Raw genomic sequence first — 17,974 nt, 5'->3', positions numbered from 1 at the left:
CCAACCACACACACACACACACACACACACTCCCCTAATGGAAGTTCTCTGCCCTTGAAAAAGGGGTTTTTAGTTATTTTAGTATAAGCTTTTTTCAACATGGTTTCTAAACATTCAGAGGCAAAGGCTGTAGCAAATAACTGACCCTAAAAATTACGTTTATTTCCTGTCCCTGTGGTCCAGATTGAAGGAGGAAACTGAGAACAGATGCAGGTGCTGAGGGCAGGAGCTGTGGCACCGCGGGCCTGGGGCAGCCCCTGGGTGATGTGGGCACGTGACTGTGTGTGCACATGTGCACCCAGGACGGGACACAGGCCCTCAGCATCCAATGCACAAGGCAACCACAAATCAGATTTATGCTGGTAACGACTCACGTTTCCCTATTGACCCACCTGCTCCTTGCCAGGTTTTTGAGGAGGAGCTCATACCATTCCTACACAGCCCGACAGGAAGACATAAACAGAAGCATTTAGTATTTTAAGTTTCACAGTGGTTCGGGTCAAAATTTTTCCTCTCATGGACCTTCGGTCATGTCTATGCATTTTACATTCTCTCCCACAACTGTCCAACTCCAGCTTCAAGAAATAAGCAGTCAGCAAATTGCTAGAGAATACCTGAACTCGACACTGGCTGCTGCTCTATTTTAGGAAGGAAACCTAAAGGAAAGAATTCCTTGAATGGCAGGATGAGCTGAGTTTTAACAATGACTATAAATGTGGCTGTTCGTGTACATATTATGCGAGACAAGTCAACAGTATCACCAAGAACCTCCTAGTCCTTCAATCGGCATCACTTCCCCGGTGGTCACCACAACAGATTCCCTTGTGACACCTTACTCCTTACACTGAAACTTCAAAATCAGAAACCTGATGTTTCCAACCAGGAAGTTAAAAAGAGAAAAGAAGTTTACACATTTTAAGATACACAATTTTATTTACATAACTGAGATTATTTTCTTAGTCACCTTGATTACAAAAGCAAATTAACATGGTATGGTTTAATAACCTTTCATAAATAGATTTAACAAATTTTAATAACGGATAGATTGCTACTTAATACTCAGTAATGCTTAATAGTTAGTCATCTCTGCGTATATGCATATGAAAACTCTGTCTGATAGGGCTAACGAGTACTATAACTTAGGAATAGACAATTAGATTATGAGTCAAGGGTTAATTCCCCATCACTGAGTCAGCCAGTTAGACCTGGAGTTCTCACCCTGCCGAGGACAACCTGCTGCACCCACTCACACTGAGTAGGCATTCTTAATAACTTGAGAAAGTTTATCCCCACTTCTGCATTTAACAAGATTATCATTAAGCACAGCTGAAACCCCAAAGTTTACCACAACTAGATATTTGTAAAAGAACGTATCACACAGCGTGTCTGAACAACGGCCCAAACTAAAGCCGCAATGCATCTGCCGTAAGTGTTTCTCCAACGCTCTTCCTGGGTGTGTGCACACACACGGGCATGCGCGCGCGCGCACGCGCACACACACACACGCGCACACACACACACACACACACACACACACACACACACACACACACACGGCTCCTCCACATACTCATCCAAGCCTTCCTGGCCACAAAAATGCCATAATTTTACTGCTTTCGTGAAATGGTTATAAAATCCAGTATTTTAATGAGACGACATTAAGTCCTTTCACAGTGGTTTAAGTATGAAGCCCAGGCAGTGTTTTGGTAACTGACCCTCTCCTGCAAAGTGACAGCACTGGGACAGAAAGAAGAGCTGCCGGGACTTCCTGAAAGCCACCTGGCAGGATGGGAGGAGTGCTGAGTGTCTGTGACCACAAACAGGCAGTGAAGAATGACAAGAAGCTTACGAGTCACGGTCAGAACCTAAAAAACAAAAATGTCTTCCCATAGCAGCATTATGTTACAAACACAGGAAGAGTGGACACATGTACCTTTTCACACAAGCTCTATAAGAGCCAAAACACTGTCTTTTCCATCAGAATCGTAATCAGAGGTGTCACTGTCGATGCTACTTCTAACCTAACTAGCTGAACTGTCCCTTTGAAACTGGGCACAAGTTCCACCCCACTAATGTGTGAGATGAGCCTCCGCCACTTTTCAGCGCTGGACGGGGGGACGCTGAAGGCTGTGGGGTGCAGGGATTCACCGTAAGCCTCTGCGGCCAGCAGTCCTTGGACATGAGGCCACTCCACTCAACGGCCCCACTCCTCCACACACTTCTCGTCAGGGGGTTAGTGATTACTCAGCGATGGGAACAACTGTGTCCTGGGAGCCCTCTCCCCTCACACCACCTACCTACACAGCAAATGCGGCATCATGTCTCTCCACTGTGCTAAATCTAAGAATCATTTTAATCATGATAAAAATCAAATGTCTCCCTAAGAAAAGGTTCCATGATTTAAAAAAAAACAAAACATTCTCAGGATCTCGAAGGCTGAGCCGAGGCCTGTCCCGAGGTCCCCTCTCCCTCTCCAGCCCTGGCTGGGCTTTGACAACCCTATGAGGCCTGGCCGGGCTCTCATTCTGAACAAGGACAGGTCGTCTGGGCCAGTTTTTTTTTCCTGCTGCCTTTTTGGTGTGTGTGCTTCATGTTTAAATCGTGTGGCCTCGTTTGGCGGCAACCGGAAAAATCAAACAGTTCGGAGAGTGCGTGAGGGACCCACACGTGTGAGCACGGAGTATGTGGCGCTCACTGCTGAACCCAGACCAGCGCTGGGTGCTGCCGTGGACTGAAGAGGAAGGGACACCTACATGCTGGACTCAGAACACTGGTCCAGAGCGCTACGTCTGCTGGGAGGGAAAATCACCAGCCAGTGTGAAATGTGCAAGGAGGGGCCAGCAGACTTTCTGTTCTCGGTATGTTTCTTCCCCTGTGAGTCCATTACCTTTCACAAAGAACTGTTAACTATCAAACGTGTCCATTAATTGTGCCGCGGAGGGTGAAACCATCCAGTTAGCATATACACTATCATTTGCATATCTTGGACACCCAGTGTTGGTGCCATCGGCTCTCGTGAGTGGTACAGGACTCTCTTCAGGCCAGTTCGGGTCTGACATGCCTAAAAATGAAAACAGATCATTTGTTCTGCACTGAAGAACCCAAACTCCACGTGCAGACAGTAAGGCCTTGGCAAAACTCCCTTTGAGGTTCAAACCAAACTTCTGGTTTCTGGGCCAACTGCCTGCAGAGTTTCGTGCTCCAGGTTTCCAAAACATGGGTAACATTTGGGCGGAAACATCACGTGCTCTCTGGTAACTGCAGCTTACCAGAAACTACCAATTTGGACTTTTATAAGCTTCAGACTCTCAAATCTGATAAATACTTGTTGACCTGTTTAACTCTTTTTCTAAGGCAGCATAAGGCATCAGCACCTTGCTGTACTACATGGCTTACTGCAGCAGGAAACTTTCTATAAAAAGTTCTCTAACGTAAAGGAGCCTACTTGTCTTCCATCCCAGCCTACCACGGAGGAGAATCTTCCAAACCAAGGGTGCACGCAGGCGAGCCCCACAGCGTCGACAGGACAAATGGCAAGTAGCACTAGCCAGTAAGGAATCAGTGACCCAGGAGGCATGCAAAAGGAACAATCTCGGCAGAAAAATGCCTGAAACTCCCAAGATTTCAAAACAATCCATGATGAAGTTAGGAAACAGGAAAAAATTTCAAGTACTGAATCGAAGACAAAAGAAGGAGTTTTGGCAAGAACCATATTTACTGTCCATTGCAAGACCACAGCACCACAGACTACGTTCTTTCAAAAAGCATTTTGCTCCAGCTTTTTGCACTGACTTCATAAGTGACAACTGTCATGACAGTTTGTAACGCAAAGGATGTGAAAACAGCAGTCTGCGTGTGTCCTCCCATTCCCCTCCCCCCGCCATTGTGGTCTCCAGCACCAGGTGGCCTCCAAGAGCTGCCTTCCACCCAGGCAGGGTCTGGGGGAGCGGCCACTGGCTGTGCTCTTAGTGCAGGCAGAGTGGTGCTGGCTCCTCCTTTCTAAATTAAATGCCTCCCCGGATCAGGTAAATTTATCCCAGTAGTTAAATTAGAAGTACTATGACTTGATACCCACCCAGGAAATGACTTAGTCATCATTTTCTCAATATCCCCTGAGAGTTCTGCCCTGCTCTCTTTCTTCTCTATCGTCCTAAGTTGCTGGGCAGTGTGGTAATTACACATATTTTCACATCCTTTTAAAAAAACATAATAGTAAAAATGCCTGAATGTAAACGGATGCAAAGTCAGACATTTACAAACAAAAAGGTTCAGAGTAGACTTTGGCTTCATTCAGACCAGAAACACTCTTAAAAAGCATTACAGAGAGTAAGGACAGTGCAGAGAGGAACAACGTGGCTAGAATCTAGTAAATGCATGTGAAATTCTACCATAGAGTTTGTTTTCAATCCACGTGGAGGGGAGGGTTCGAGGGAGGGGAGCGTTATTACAGTCCACCAGGGGCATCTCCTCCTCCGACAGGCCGTCGTCGTACAGCAGGGAATCAGATGGGGTGGACGCGGCCAGGTCCAAGTAGTCCTGGAAGGGAGAGAGGGCTGGTCACCCCGGCGCAGGCCACTACTGGACACGCCCGCCACTCCCTGCCCAAGAGCAGAAGCCCCGGCAGAGTCCCACCCCATGCCTACTGGCCTCTTGTGAGACCGGAGCCCCTCGCCAGGGTGCCAGCACTGAGCTCCTCCAGCCCCTGCCTCGCCTGGCCCTGCTCCGTGGTCCTCATCGCTCCCCCTTCGAAAATCACCTCCTTGGGGGCACAAATGTGCTCCTCACTGTCCTCGTTCTCTCTCTGCAGCACTGGGGCACCGGGCCCAGCACTGGAGAATCAGCCTGTTTACAAAACCCAAGGCTCTGAGAGAGCTCGCTGCAGTCCCATGACTCATTGCAGGAATGCCAAGAAGCACTCTCCGGCTTCCCTCCAAGCATCTCAAACATCATGTCAGGACTCAGAAATCTGAGGCACTGATGTGGGTTTTGCAGAGGACACTGCTATAGATAGGCTTCAGCTCCCAAGCATGACGATTCTTGAATACCTGCTATTTCCACTTCCCTGGTTAAACGTGTAAAGAATGGTTCCAGCGTTTTGCTGGCTGGTTCTTGGCACTGTTCTAGGAAGGCCATCTCTTGGCATCAGCTATCGCCTTTGTTTGGGACAACCCTGCACTCACAGGGTTCACCCAAATGGTACACTGATGCTCTGATGCTGAGTTTTATTACAAGTGGCCGAGTCCATGCATCTTGCCCTGAAGAAATAACTTTTAGTAAATGTGTCAATGGAAGGACAAAACCACGATGGCAAGGTCTGTGCCTGTTTTGTTTACTTGCGTGCCCAGCATCTAACACAGAACATGGGAGTCGGCAATTGCTTAATCAAGGTTAGTGGAAACTTTGTTGACTTCCTCAGTCACCTGGAGTTGTAAATTTGGAGGCACACGGATATGACTGTTTGGCCCACACAGAGGTTTTGGAAATTTAAATGAGTTGCTATTAAAAACTGGGAAACAGGGCTTTCCTGGTGGCGCAGTGGTTGAGAGTCCGCCTGCCGATGCAGGGGACATGGGTTCGTGTCCCGGCCTGGGAAGATCCCACATGCCGCAGAGCGGCTGAGCCTGTGAGCCATGGCCACTGAGCCTGCGCGTCCGGAGCCTGTGCTCCTCAACGGGAGAGGCCACAACAGTGAGAGGCCCGCATACCGCAAACAAACAAAAAAACAAAAAAACTGGGAAACAAAATAAATATCCCTTAAAATTCAGAAGACCCGGCATGCCGGCACTCATGTTCATACAGGTTACAAGTGTCCACAGTGAGGGGCCTTTCAGGGGCAGCTGGTGGGCTCCTGTCTGTCACAGTCTCTGCTGGTCTCTAGTCACTTCCCACCCCCAGCCGGGCCCCTGACAGCATATGAATTTAGGACACAGTCATTTCAACTCTACTTCCTCATGTTCTGTTATTGAAAATGATTCTGTTTGGCTTTGGAATATTTTCCTTCCTAAGGAAGGAAATTTTCCTTCCTAAGGGTCAAGGTAAAAATCTTGGTTTCTTCCTGATTTAAAAGAAGCCCAAAAGGCCTGGATTAAGGACAAGGGTTCAGTCGCTGGCTCCTCCTGGGGGCAGCACGACCAACTCCCTCCAGGCAGCCTCGCTCTGCGTTCCGCGCTGGGAACTCCACTGACCGGAGGGCGGGAGGCCCGCGGGAAGCTAGCACCAGGAATCGTCTCGGGGTACTCACTCTGCTCTTAACCATCATCTTATCCAGGTCTTTGCTGATGTCAGCGAACACTGGCCTCTTGTCTGGCTCCTCCTTCCAGCACTGCAGCATCAGACTGTACCTGATGGGACACACAGGTGGGCGGTGACGATCCAGCAAGGACTGCCCGGTCATAGCCACCAAACTCAGTACAGTGCCCTGGGCCCCGTGGGCTCTGTTCCTGAACCTCAAAGCTGTTTTTGTGTCACTGACATCCTTCTCTGAGGTGGGTCAGGGTTTGAAGGGTCAGCAGGGGCTCACAGCGTCTGGCGCTATGATGGCTAAGGCAGAAATGCTGGTCGTTAAAACTCTTATGAAGGACGAACCGGGTATGAACACAAACACCTGCCAATCACACTCTGACTTGTACCTTCCTCCCTCCCCTGGGGCCCTGGCCTGGTTGCAGGGCTTCCAGAGCTACTGTGTGGGTGTGCGCTGGGCCCCTGCCTGCCAGCCCAGGCCGTCCAGGGAGGTGGCACCTACTCACCCTTGCACTCCCCCATCTAGCCTCGAGCCAAGCACGTGGCAGGCGCATGACAGACTTCATAGAATGAATGGACCAGTGTCTCTGTGCCTGCAGATGACCCCTTCTCATGTGTTCTCAACCTGTCCTCTGAGAATCGTCTAATGGAACCACCATCAGATGAGAAGATTCCGGTGCCCTAGGGCTAAAGTCCAGGCTTCCCCTGCCCACTCCTTGCCTGCCTTTGTGCCGCCACTTGTGTACTCCCCTATATGTGCCCTTGGGGCCATTCTGAATTACCCACCCCTCTCCAAGCATCCTGGGACAGGTCTCTGGCTTCTGGCTCAAGCTGATCCCTCGGTCTGAAGCACGCTCTCATCCTTCCACCACCTTTCCCCAGGTCCTGCTCCCCCCCCCACCCCTGTAAGTCCCTCCAGGAGGCCGACCCAGCCCCCAGTGGAGTCAAGGGTCCCCAGCATCTGCCGTCACACCCAAGGGTGGTTCTCTGACTTCTGCCCCGTCATGCCCTGCCTGTCACCACCCGCCACCGAGCTCGCCCTGGGCTGGCACCCAGGGCTGCCCAGGAGCGGGAAGGAATGAGTGCATGTGTCTCATCCCCAGCAAAGTCCAGTGTGTCTGTGTCTGAGGAAGGCTGGGCCGGAGCAAAGCCTGCTCACATCTCCTCGCTGCAGTTGTCTGGCCTCTCCATCCGGTAGCCTGTCTTCAGAAGGTTGAAGAGCCGCTCTGGAGGAATCCCAGGGTAGGGGTTGCCCCCCAGGGTCACAATCTCCCACAGCAGGACACCGAAGGACCACCTGCAGGGAACAAGAGGACCAGTGAGTGGTTGCACTGGGTCTGCAGTGCCCTCTGCGCACCAGACACTCATCCCCCCAGCAGCGTCTGACCCCGAGTCCCCAGTACAGAGAGCGGCCCAAGTGCTCACAGCTTCAGCCTGTGCTGACCTAACAGATGGGGTGGGGAATAGAGGTGGGGATGAGCCATCTGCCTGCCCTGCCCTCACCCCTGCCAAGCCGCTGCCCAAGCTCAGCCCCCTCACCCGAAAGGGCACACGGCTGGCCCCTGAGGTGATGCTCTGAAGCATCAGAGATGGCACAGGGCAGCCAAGCAAGCACGTCAAAACGTAGGCGGGACCTAGGCCACAGGGCAGAGGGCTCCCTGCACAGTTCCTTCACCTTTTCTTGTGCTTGCAAATTTTAGTAAGATCTTAGAAGAAAAAAGAGCACTGCTATAGAAAACATACTTAACTGTGAGAGAAAATTTACTGTGAAGTGGGGACAAAATCATATCACAAAACAGTATTATCACACGAGCCCACTTACAGTAACAAAAAGCATATACCTGCACGCCACAGAAAACTCCAGGCCATGCCTGCGAGGGCCAGCAGTAGTTACTTAGGCGTGGTGGGATCCTAGTGGCTTTTAGTCTCTTCATTTTGCTTTCCCCTGCATTTCTTATTTTCTTACGGTCAACTTTGTAATCAGAACACAGTTGTTAAAACTGTCTAAGAACTGCCTTTTCACAGCCCACATTATTCAAAATATGCAAGCCTGTTCAGAGCAGAACACTTGGAAACAAGTCTGTTGTATTTTTGAAAACTATCAAAAATGTAATTGGGGACTTTCCTGGTGGTGCAGTGGTTGAGAGTCCACCTGCCAATGCAGGGGACACGGGTTCGTGCCCCGGTCCGGGAAGATCCCACATGCCGCGGAGCGGCTGGGCCCGTGAGCCATGGCCGCTGAGCCTGCGCGTCCGGAGCCTGTGCTCCGCAACAGGAGAGGCCACAACAGTGAGAGGCCCGCGTACAGCAAAAAAAAAAAAAAAAAAAAAAAATGTAATTGGACCTGGAAGACTGAGTTTTGGTCCCCAACTTGGAGTAGTTTGGGGCACCTGCCTAGAAACTCACTCAAGACCACCCCTGCCTATGGGCGGGGACCAGTCCCCAGGGACCTGCTTGAGCCCAGCCTGTGCTCAGGCCCACAGGAGGGGAACCGTTTGGCTGAGCCTGTGTGTCAGAGACACCCAGAGAGGAGAGGGGAGGGGAGAGGGAGGGAGGCGAGGGGGTCTGCAGCTATGGCTCACACCCTTACACTCCACCCTTATGCTCTGAAAGAAGCAGCTTTCAGAATTACTGCCTGGGCCCTCACCAACTGCTGAGGGAATACACAAAGCCCCGGCAGCTTGGAGGGTTTACTGTGGAGCTGACAGGCGCTCAGGGCCAGCACTGTTCCCCAGTGGAGGTGCTGAGACAGGCGGCATGGCCCTATACACATGTAACCTCCCCCGCTCCCGGGAAGGCAACACCCACTCACACGTCACTCTGGGTGGTGTAGATGTGATCGAAGAGGGACTCAATGGCCATCCACTTGACTGGGATCCGACCCTAAAGAGGGTGTGAAAGCAAGGCATTAAACGTAGCTCTGACATCCTGGGAACTGGCGGCGGGTGGCGGGAAGGGGGGCCGCGTCCCAGGCTCTTCCAGCTCTGAGGGGATGCTGAGTAATGACACCAGAGTGTTCCTGGGTACAGGATTGGCACCTCGCAGGGGCCGGAGCCCCAGCCTGGCCCTCCCAGGCTTGGCTGAGACATCAGAGGGAGTCAGCTGGCCTGCCCACGCCTACGCAACGTGTGCCTGTCACGCACCACAGCCCTGTTGAGAAGAAACCCAAGAAGTTGATATTCAGCACAAGCCGGGTCCCCCTATGGCCGCTTCCCTGGCTGCTGCCGCCCAGTGGGTGGGCCAGGAATACCATGCAGCGACGTCTCCCTTGATTTCTGAGGGTGAACGAGTTTGGGAAACTGACATCCAGCATTTTCCATCTTGGGGACTTCGGATGCAAACAAACACACTAAAGGTTCTTCTGAGAAGCTCTGAGGGAAGAAATCAGTGTGTGTGCCCTCGGGCTGGTTTTTACCTCTTATTTTATCCCAGGGCCCTTTCAGCATCCTCTGAAAGAGTGCCCCCTACCACAGAGGTGCTGGGGTCAGACCTAACAAATCCTTTCTAATGCAACTCGAGAAATAGCTTTTCAGTACAAATAGGTCAGCCTTAAGGCAGAAATCAATTTTTGTTTTAAAAGGCATGCATTAGACTTCAATGCAACGTTTACTATAATTCTTTTTTAAAAAAGTATTCTTGGGCTTTCCTGGTGGTGCAGTGGTTAGGAATCCGCCTCCCAATGCAGGGGACATTGAGCCTGGTCCGGGAAGATCCCACATGCCGCAGTGCAATGAAGCCTGTGCGCCACAACTACTGAGCCTGCGCTCTAGAGCCTGCGAGCCACAGCTACTGAGCCCACGCACCTAGAGCCCACGCTCCGCAAAAAGAGAAGCCACTGCAATGAGAAGCCCATGGGCCGCGATGAAGAGTAGTTCCCACTCGCCGCAAATAGAGAAAGCCCGCACACAGCAACGAAAACCCAGCGCAGCCAAATATAAAAATTACATACATTAAAAAAAATTTTCTTTAGGATTTATATTCTTAATGAAGTGTGACTGTTTCGGGGGGGTGTGTTCCTAACAATGCTGCCTACAGCCTGTGCTCTTGGGGGACGTGCTTGGCCACATTGTGCTTCTTGCTTCATGACACGGGGCCTTCCTGAGGATCTATGTGTCAACAGGAAAGCTCTGTCCACCGCCCTCCACAGGGCAGGGAGCAGCCCCTCTCCACTTCCCCTTCAGCACTTCTGAGATGTGCTGTCACAACAGACACCCCAGAAGAAATTAAACATCACCCTCACAGCCCCTGGCAACACCAGGTCTTCTCCTGACCCTCAGAGCAAAGCTGAGGTGTATGCCGTCACTTTTTGTGTTTTTCTTTTTGAGCAGCATATGTTCTGAATGCCAGGCTAGCTGTGTGTCTTGAAGGTACCCGTGAGCTGGCCCTGTCCAGTCTGTCACAGGGAGGCTGCAGGAGAGGGGCTGAGAGGGCAACAGAACTAGAGGGTCAAGACCAATGCCACAGAGAACTGGACCGTGCCAGGGAACCAGATTTCCCGAGAAGGGGCCCTGACCACCTGTTTCAGTGACTGGGAAAAAGCTTCTGAAATCCCTACATTGCGACTCCAGACCCTGTCTCCAGGGCCTCCTGGCGCATCTTCCAAACTCTCTTAGGCAGGGGTTCCCAGGCCCTCGTCCCAGGAGAATCCCCACCTGTAAAGCGAATCATTCCCTTCTGCAAGGAATGAATAGCAAGCTTGGGTTTATTTCATTTCTCTCCTCTAAGCAAAGGACTAAAGGAAACAGTGCCCATCGCCCTGTAGAATCAAGAGGAACAACTGCAGAGAAGGTTGTTATTTCTGCAGTGTTAGGTGACCTTCAAAAAGGATAGTGATCAAAAGCGAGAGAAGCTGCAGGGTCCCCACTACCCAGTGGGCAGCTCTGCAAGACCACGTGTGGCCCTGAGGAAGAGAAGAAACAGACTTGGGGCTGAGTCCTGAGCTGGGTCTCTGGGGACCCAGGACTGCGGAAGGGTTTAGGGATGAGGGCTGGAAATTTATACTCTAAAAACCTGCTTTATCTTCTCCAGATAAAAATCTTGCCCCTGCCCTGTGGGTACCCTGACGGTTGCCCACACCCAGCCCGGGAGCCCCAGGACCCCGGTACCTTGCTCCTCTTCACGTAGGAATCCTCTTCATAAACATCTCGGGACAGACCAAAATCCGAGATCTTCATCCTGCGCCCCTCGGCTACTAGGACATTTCTGGCTGCCAAGTCCCGATGGACGAGCTGCAAGGGAGACAACGGCAGGGACCCCTGACACCCGGGCCCATGGCAGGCGGAGGGGAGGGCAGGGCTGGGACGGCACACACCTTCATCTCGGCCAGGTACTGCATCCCCCGCGAGATCTGCCAGGCGAAGGAGATGAGGTCGCCCATGGTCAGGGCCCGCTCCTCCGGGTTGTCCAGGTAGCTGGAGTTGCGGCTGTCTCTGCTGCCCACGTAGCCGGGCCCCGCCTTGCGGCTCTCTCGGAGGAAGCCCCGCAGGGAGCCGTACTTGGCATACTCCACAATGAGGAGCAGCGGCCCTGGGGGCAGAGGGGGCTGTGGGCTGGCTGCCTGCAGTGCCCCGGGCAGGCGAAGTCAGGCCAGCTCTGGGCAACTGCTTCCCAGAGCACGGGCCAGGCCGCAGGGCCCCTGGGCAGGCTCTGCACCCGGGCAGACAGACCCAGCCCTGCTCTGGGGGGCAAGTGCCTGCGTTCCGGCAGCCTGAGGACTTAAGCCCCAGCTCACTCTCACATCACTGGCTCTCCGCCTTGCGGGGGCCATGCCAAAGCCAGCTGCCTGGGTGGTCGAGCGTGACCTCTTCCCTGGGTGCCCCAGGCAGGCGGTCACTACATTCAGGACTGTCCTGGGAGGCACTCTCTGCTGCTAGAATGTCAGGCCTTTCTGCATCCTCGGTCCTGCCACAGCATGGCCTGGGGACGGCTGACAGAGGCAGGGTCTGGATCTGCCCGTGGCCACCTGCTCCCTGCTCCTGTCTGCTCTCAGCAGCTCTGGGCTGCAGTCCTGCCCGAGGCCCAGCCCTGAGTTCTGCTGGCTCTGACCAGTGTCCCTGCTGCCCTCTCCCTGTCAGCCCCGTCTCCCTCACACCCCAAACATACACACACACACGCACACACGCACACAGTGGGAGGTCCCTTGGGTGGTACAGCAGGTTTGGAAAACCAGCAGAGCAGGATGCTTTTATGTGAGAGATGGTGACAACGCCTTTGCCACGCAGGGCTGCAGTTGGGGTCACCCGGAGCTTATGGCATGTCTGGTTCCCCGTGCCCAGGAGGCAGTGCTCGTTTCTGGAGCTCCCTGCCTTGGGGGCTCTGCCTGGAGCAGGGGGCTGACAACCAGGATGTCCCCAGAGACCTCATGGCAGCCCTGGCAGGCCGAGGGAACACACTGCGGGGAAGGCCTCACACAAGCACTCCTGCTGCACCCCTTCCGGCCCTCTCACTGACACGCACGCTCCAGGCAGGAGCCAGAGCCCCTGCTTCCGGGAGAAGAGAGAACAGGCGCCCAAGGAGGAAAGGATGGGGAAGGGGAAGGAGGCAGAATGGAGCGGCCCAGAGCCCCCTGGCCTGCGCCTGGCGGCTGCTCGTCCCTGGCTGGCCTTACCGTCCTGGCTGCAGGCCCCGTATAGCTTGATGACTTGCGGGTGGCTGACCTGCGTCAGGAGGTTGAACTCTGACAGCAGGTCCCGCAGCTCGCTCGCCGAGGCGTTCTCTGAAATGCACGTAAACACAGCAGGTTGCAAAGCAGTCCCTTCTGTTAGCCCCTTCGGCAGCCCTGCTGGATCACGGCACCCACAGCGGCGGGGGCGGGGGGCGGTCTGCACAGACCCATTATCCCCTTCAGAGACATCCTACCCAGGTTCAGACGAGGCCTGCAAGGGTCCCACTGCTTGGAGCTACTCTCAGCCCGTGGGAGGGTCAACAGCAGCCTCGTGTGCCTCCGGGGAGTAAGAACCCGAGAAGCACACTTCCACACGAGCGGATCTTTCCATGGAAAGCCTCCCAGGGCTGGGCTGTACGCACAAATGGCATTATTTCCCTGCAATCACCACCTCTCAAAGACAGTGGTGCACAGAGACCCCCTCGTTAACCCTCCTGGGAAGGTAAAGGGACTCCCTGTTGTCCCCAAACACCTGCTGACCAAGCGCTCAACAGTGGCGGGTGAGGCCCTGCAGAAAGGTGAAGACCGCCAGACATCACAGAAGTCCTCCAGCCACGCTGAGCACGCATGTCCCAAGGGTGGACAGAGCATGCTCGGGCTCCCACCAGAAGCTTGGGTGTGGAGGTATTCTGAGACCCAGTTCTCCTGGGTCGGTGGCCCCACAGCCCAGTGCCCAGCTGTGTCACCTCCTCTGGGTGCAGACTTGTCTGGAGATGAGAAGACAGCTGGGAGATGGGGCACTGGGACTCTCTGGACCACATGTAGGTGACCCAGGGCCAGTCTCACTGTGCCCCTTAGGGCCTGGGATCTCATGGGCAAGGGGCGACCCCAGTCTGAGGGCCTGGGCAAGTATCCAGAAGCACTCTGCACTGCACGGCCCCCCGACTGCTGAACCCATGTGTGCAGCGGTCGACTGTGTCCACTGCACGGCCGCTGGGCCCTCAGTCGGTCCACCTGGGGCAGAGCCCGGCTGTGCCCAGTCTCTGCTGAGAAACTCCAGTGAGGATGCCTAGCTTGCGGCAAGCCTGGGGCGGGGCAGACCCGCTGAGGACCAGTGGGGATTGGGCAAGGCAGGGCCCTAGGGGGCAGGGACTGGTCCTTACAGGTGGTCTCTTCACCAGGACTCTGGTGGATGCTTGGCTGAGAGAAATGAATGCAGCAGACTGGGTTGGGGAGAGCTGTCAGTCCAAAACCCAAAGGGCTTTTAATTTAAACTCGGATCTTTACCCAACACTGGTACAGAAGTAGCACCACTCCAGAACCTTCCAAGGGAGGAACATCCTCACCCTGCTTCTCCAGGGACCACGCCAGCCCACATCATCCATGGTGGGGATCCCCAGACTGCAGCCACTCAGGAAGAGCAACGGGGGGGCCTCTTCAGGAGGCAGCAGGCCAGCTGCCAGAACCCTGGCTGTCGCATGGCTTCACCCATCCCTTGGGGCGCCCGCAGGTGTGCGTGGCAGAACCATCATTGTGTACTGCCTGGACAGATACCTTTCAGCATCTTTACAGCCACAGTCGTGTACCCTGCTTTGCCTTTCAGCCGGAAGGCCGTTGCCTTGACCACTTTTCCAAATTCTCCTTCTCCCAGAGTTTTTCCAAGAACCAAGTTCTTCCGAGGGAATTCCCACTTTGGATCCTCCTAGGTTGGGTGTGAAGGAAGGGAGACGAGAAGAGAGGGAAGAAAGATGGTGAGAAAAGAAAGAAGGCAAGACCTGGTGGACAGCTCCAGTGTGCAGACAACTGACCGTCACCTGAACCAGCCCGTGATAGTCACCATGTACAAGGGCAGGACCCCACAGTCAGGCCCTGAGGTGCCGTGACATGATGTGTCTCCCGCACGGGAAGGCAGGTGTTGCCACAAACCAGCCTGGACTCCGTCATGTCCGTACCCTTGCTGGCCCCTGTCTACTGAAGATGCCCTGTGCCACCCAGGCCCATGTCCTTGTCTGTCCAATGAGGGATTCGGGGCTTACTCAGCACCCACAGGTGCTCACAGGGGAGCATGGCCTCTTCCCTGGGAGTCAGGCCCAAGCCGCTCAGCACCGTCTCCGCTTTGGACACCAGGCCACAAGGCACTGACTGGCCAGCAGCCCAGATCTTCAGGTGCCCTTTCCAGAGACCCCCCAGGACTCCCAAGAGAACCGAACTGGCACCAGTGGCCCAAGTTGCCTACCAGCCAGCCCAGGACCCCTGGCTACTGGTGGGAGTGTCAAGGACACCTTCCCTGTGTGGCAGCCCCTGGAAAGGTGCCACTATGTTCCTCGGGAACCTCCAACCCAACGCGTGGAAAAGCCTGCTCCTCCCATAGGCCCAGTCATTACCCTGAACCCGCACCCCCCTGCCTCCCCACCGAAGTCCCATCCACATACCATGCCCACTCAAGACCGCACCAGGGCAGCTTCCCAGACCCCCAGCCTGGTTCGTGTACTGGAATTCTGGGGATGCTGAACCCAGTCTGGAACCTGCCTTCCTCTGCCAGCACTGGGCATCCCTTACCCCAAGCCTCGCTGCGACTGGGTGGCGAGTGGGTGTGGCTTCAGGTGCTGTTTCCGCCGTGCCCTGCCAGGCTCGCCTAACACACGGAGATGACACCACTGGGGACGCAATGCCCCCCGGTGAACAGAGCCTTGTGTTCTGACATCTGGGAGCAAGGGAGTCTCCTCTCAGCACCATGGCCAGGGGCGCCTTCCAGCCAGTTCCCGGGCGTCCTGGTATCTCAGGTTCCCCAAGAACCCATAGTCAGAGTCAGTGCTGACAACACGGTCACCACCGCCCTGGCGTCCACACTGCACTGGATAACAGTTTACTGCTCACAGACACTGCGCTAAGGTGGATATCACTAATTTGATCCTCTTAAAAATGTTAAAAACCATTCCCCCCACTTTACATGAGACAAAACAAAGGCCAAAAGATTGCGTAGCACATCGAAGACCTCGGAGCTGGTCAGCGGGGCCCCCGGACCTTGGGCCCGGCTCTGAGTTGCTCTGGGCTCTGGGCTGGGGGCAACACGGGCCGAGGGTGGTTTTTGCGGAGGAGTTCCCCCTGCGCATGCACCTACCAGCACCACTCTCACCGTGCGTCTCAGCCCCAAACCGCCAGGGCATTTAAAGGAATAAAATGGCTCGTCCCACACACCTGCTGTGGAGGCTGAGATGCCGCTGGGGCTGGAGAACCCCACCTGCGGAGCGATGGGAACTAGGGAAGTCAGGAGGGAGGCCTCTGTGGCCACCACGTCGGGGAATAGCCCTCACGGCCCAGACCCTCACCGAGGGGCCAGCACCCCTTGGGTGGCACCTCCTATGAATCCTGGCTACCTCCTACCCTGGGCTGTGGACGGTGGCCCTCGGGTGCCGAGCTTCCTGCACACGGCGCAACGCTCCCTACCCAGCCTTGTGGGGGGAACTTCTGTTCCCACGCACCCTCGGCTCTGGCCACCTCCCTCAGCCCCTCCCAGCACCCGGCTGCCAGCAACTTGGGCGCTCCCAGCAAGCACGCTGAAGGGCACGGCAGGCAGAGGAGTGGCCTGGCCAGGTCGGGGTGGTGTCTGATGCGCACACGCTGACCGCAGGCCCAGGCCCTGCCATGCAGGAGGGGCCCGGGAAGCCTGCTGGCTCTGGGTGGCACTCTTCATCGACCAGCCAGCCACAGGCCCTGGCCTAGAGGCCCCTCAGTGCCCCCTCCCTCGGGGCCAGAGACAGACTCCCCTCTCTGCTGCTGCCACCCTGACCAAGCCCCCGCCTGCCAGCCTCTCTTGCCTGGATGGAGACAGTGCCTCATCACGGGGCTCCCGCCCCCCAGATTCCCAACAGAGCGGCCTACGGAAATGAAGGCAGAACATGGGCCCCACCCCCAGGGGTCCCACCCTCTGAGAATAAAATCCACGGTCCTCCTCAGCGCCTCCCCCAAGCCTTCCTCCTCCCAGCGCTTGGGGCATCTGCAGGATAGCTCCCGGTCAGGTTCAGCACGGCCCACCCTCCCCGTATCCTAACGGCCCAGATCTCAGTCCATATAAATCAGCACCCATCATTCTCCACCCTGCTCCACGCTCTCCGCCGCTCCCTGGAAGGCCGCTCAGCGAAGACAGGGGGCTGTTGGAATGCTCAGGGTGTCCTCCCGGTGGGTGAGAACGCATTAGCCCCAGGTGACCCGTCCCCTCCTCCCCTCCCAGCTGCCCGAGACCAGAGGCCCGGTGCCATCTGCAGGCCCCCTCCCCCCGGGGGCGGCTGCCTCCCCAGCCCCGAGGCCACACGGGGAACCTCACCGGGATCTTGAAGGTGTCCACAGAGACCTGGTTCTCCACGGAGTCCAGCGAGGGCCGGCGGGCACTGGATGAGGAGTAGCTGACCGGAAAGGCCTGGGCAGGCCGGCGGAAGGTCATCTCAGCTGAGGCGATGGGCGGCTTGTGGGCGTTCTTGTGGTAGCGGTGGATGCAGAAGGTGGACAGCAGCACAGACACGATGAAGGAGAAGAGCACGGCTGCCGCGATCACTGTGCGGCAAAGCTCGTCACACAGAGGGTCTGCGGGCAGCGGGGGTGGGCCGTGAGAGATGACACCCCGGGAGGGGGACCCCGAATACCCTCAGGAGCTGGTACAGAGCAGCTCTCCAGCCCGCCACGCCCAGGATAGCCGGGAAGTGTCTGCTGTGACCAGCTTTGAGCATCCTGGAGAGCCCTGCTGGTGTGAAGGTCTGAGAGTAATTGCCAACCCTCCAACAGAAGCGGCCCACAGGAGGAACTGTTCTGTACGTTTTTGCTGTTGGAGACTGTTACCACCCTTTTCCAGAAGGAATGAGAGTTTATAAGCAGCCTGCCTAAGGTCACACAACGGACGTCATGCACACCTGCACCCACCCACCCTAGAATGCTGCACTGAAGCCAGAGGCCCAGGGGCGCTGGTGGGGAGGTGCAGCTCTTCCCCTGTGTTCCTGATGTCTTTTGTATTTTCTTTATAGTCAGTATAAAGGAAGGAGGAAAGAAAACTGGCCCAGGACCTAGGGCTGTGCAATAACAACCCAAATACCAGAAAAGCATCCCTGGGCTCAGCACATCCGCATGTGCTCAGCGGGG

At 55.3% G+C, this 17,974-nt stretch overlaps 1 protein-coding gene across 1 annotated transcript in view; it reads right to left on the bottom strand.

Moving 5' to 3' along the window:
* Positions 1–929: 929 nt before the first annotated feature.
* Positions 930–17,974, bottom strand: part of RET (ret proto-oncogene) — a 61,025-nt gene continuing 43,980 nt past the window's right edge. The window contains exons 11-20 of the mRNA XM_060126279.1: positions 17,169–17,425; positions 14,399–14,546; positions 12,848–12,955; positions 11,552–11,766; positions 11,346–11,468; positions 9,053–9,123; positions 7,400–7,537; positions 6,242–6,341; positions 4,389–4,536; positions 930–3,061 (exon numbers count right to left, since the gene is read on the bottom strand). Of these exons, the coding sequence (XP_059982262.1) occupies positions 2,904–3,061; positions 4,389–4,536; positions 6,242–6,341; positions 7,400–7,537; positions 9,053–9,123; positions 11,346–11,468; positions 11,552–11,766; positions 12,848–12,955; positions 14,399–14,546; positions 17,169–17,425 (1,466 nt within the window). The 3' untranslated portion in view covers positions 930–2,903. The remainder of the gene's footprint in view (positions 3,062–4,388; positions 4,537–6,241; positions 6,342–7,399; positions 7,538–9,052; positions 9,124–11,345; positions 11,469–11,551; positions 11,767–12,847; positions 12,956–14,398; positions 14,547–17,168; positions 17,426–17,974) is intronic.

Source organism: Lagenorhynchus albirostris, chromosome 16 (assembly GCF_949774975.1).
Source record: "Lagenorhynchus albirostris chromosome 16, mLagAlb1.1, whole genome shotgun sequence".
Taxonomy (NCBI): domain Eukaryota; kingdom Metazoa; phylum Chordata; class Mammalia; order Artiodactyla; family Delphinidae; genus Lagenorhynchus; species Lagenorhynchus albirostris.
This window is presented reverse-complemented; position numbering and strand designations above follow the sequence as displayed.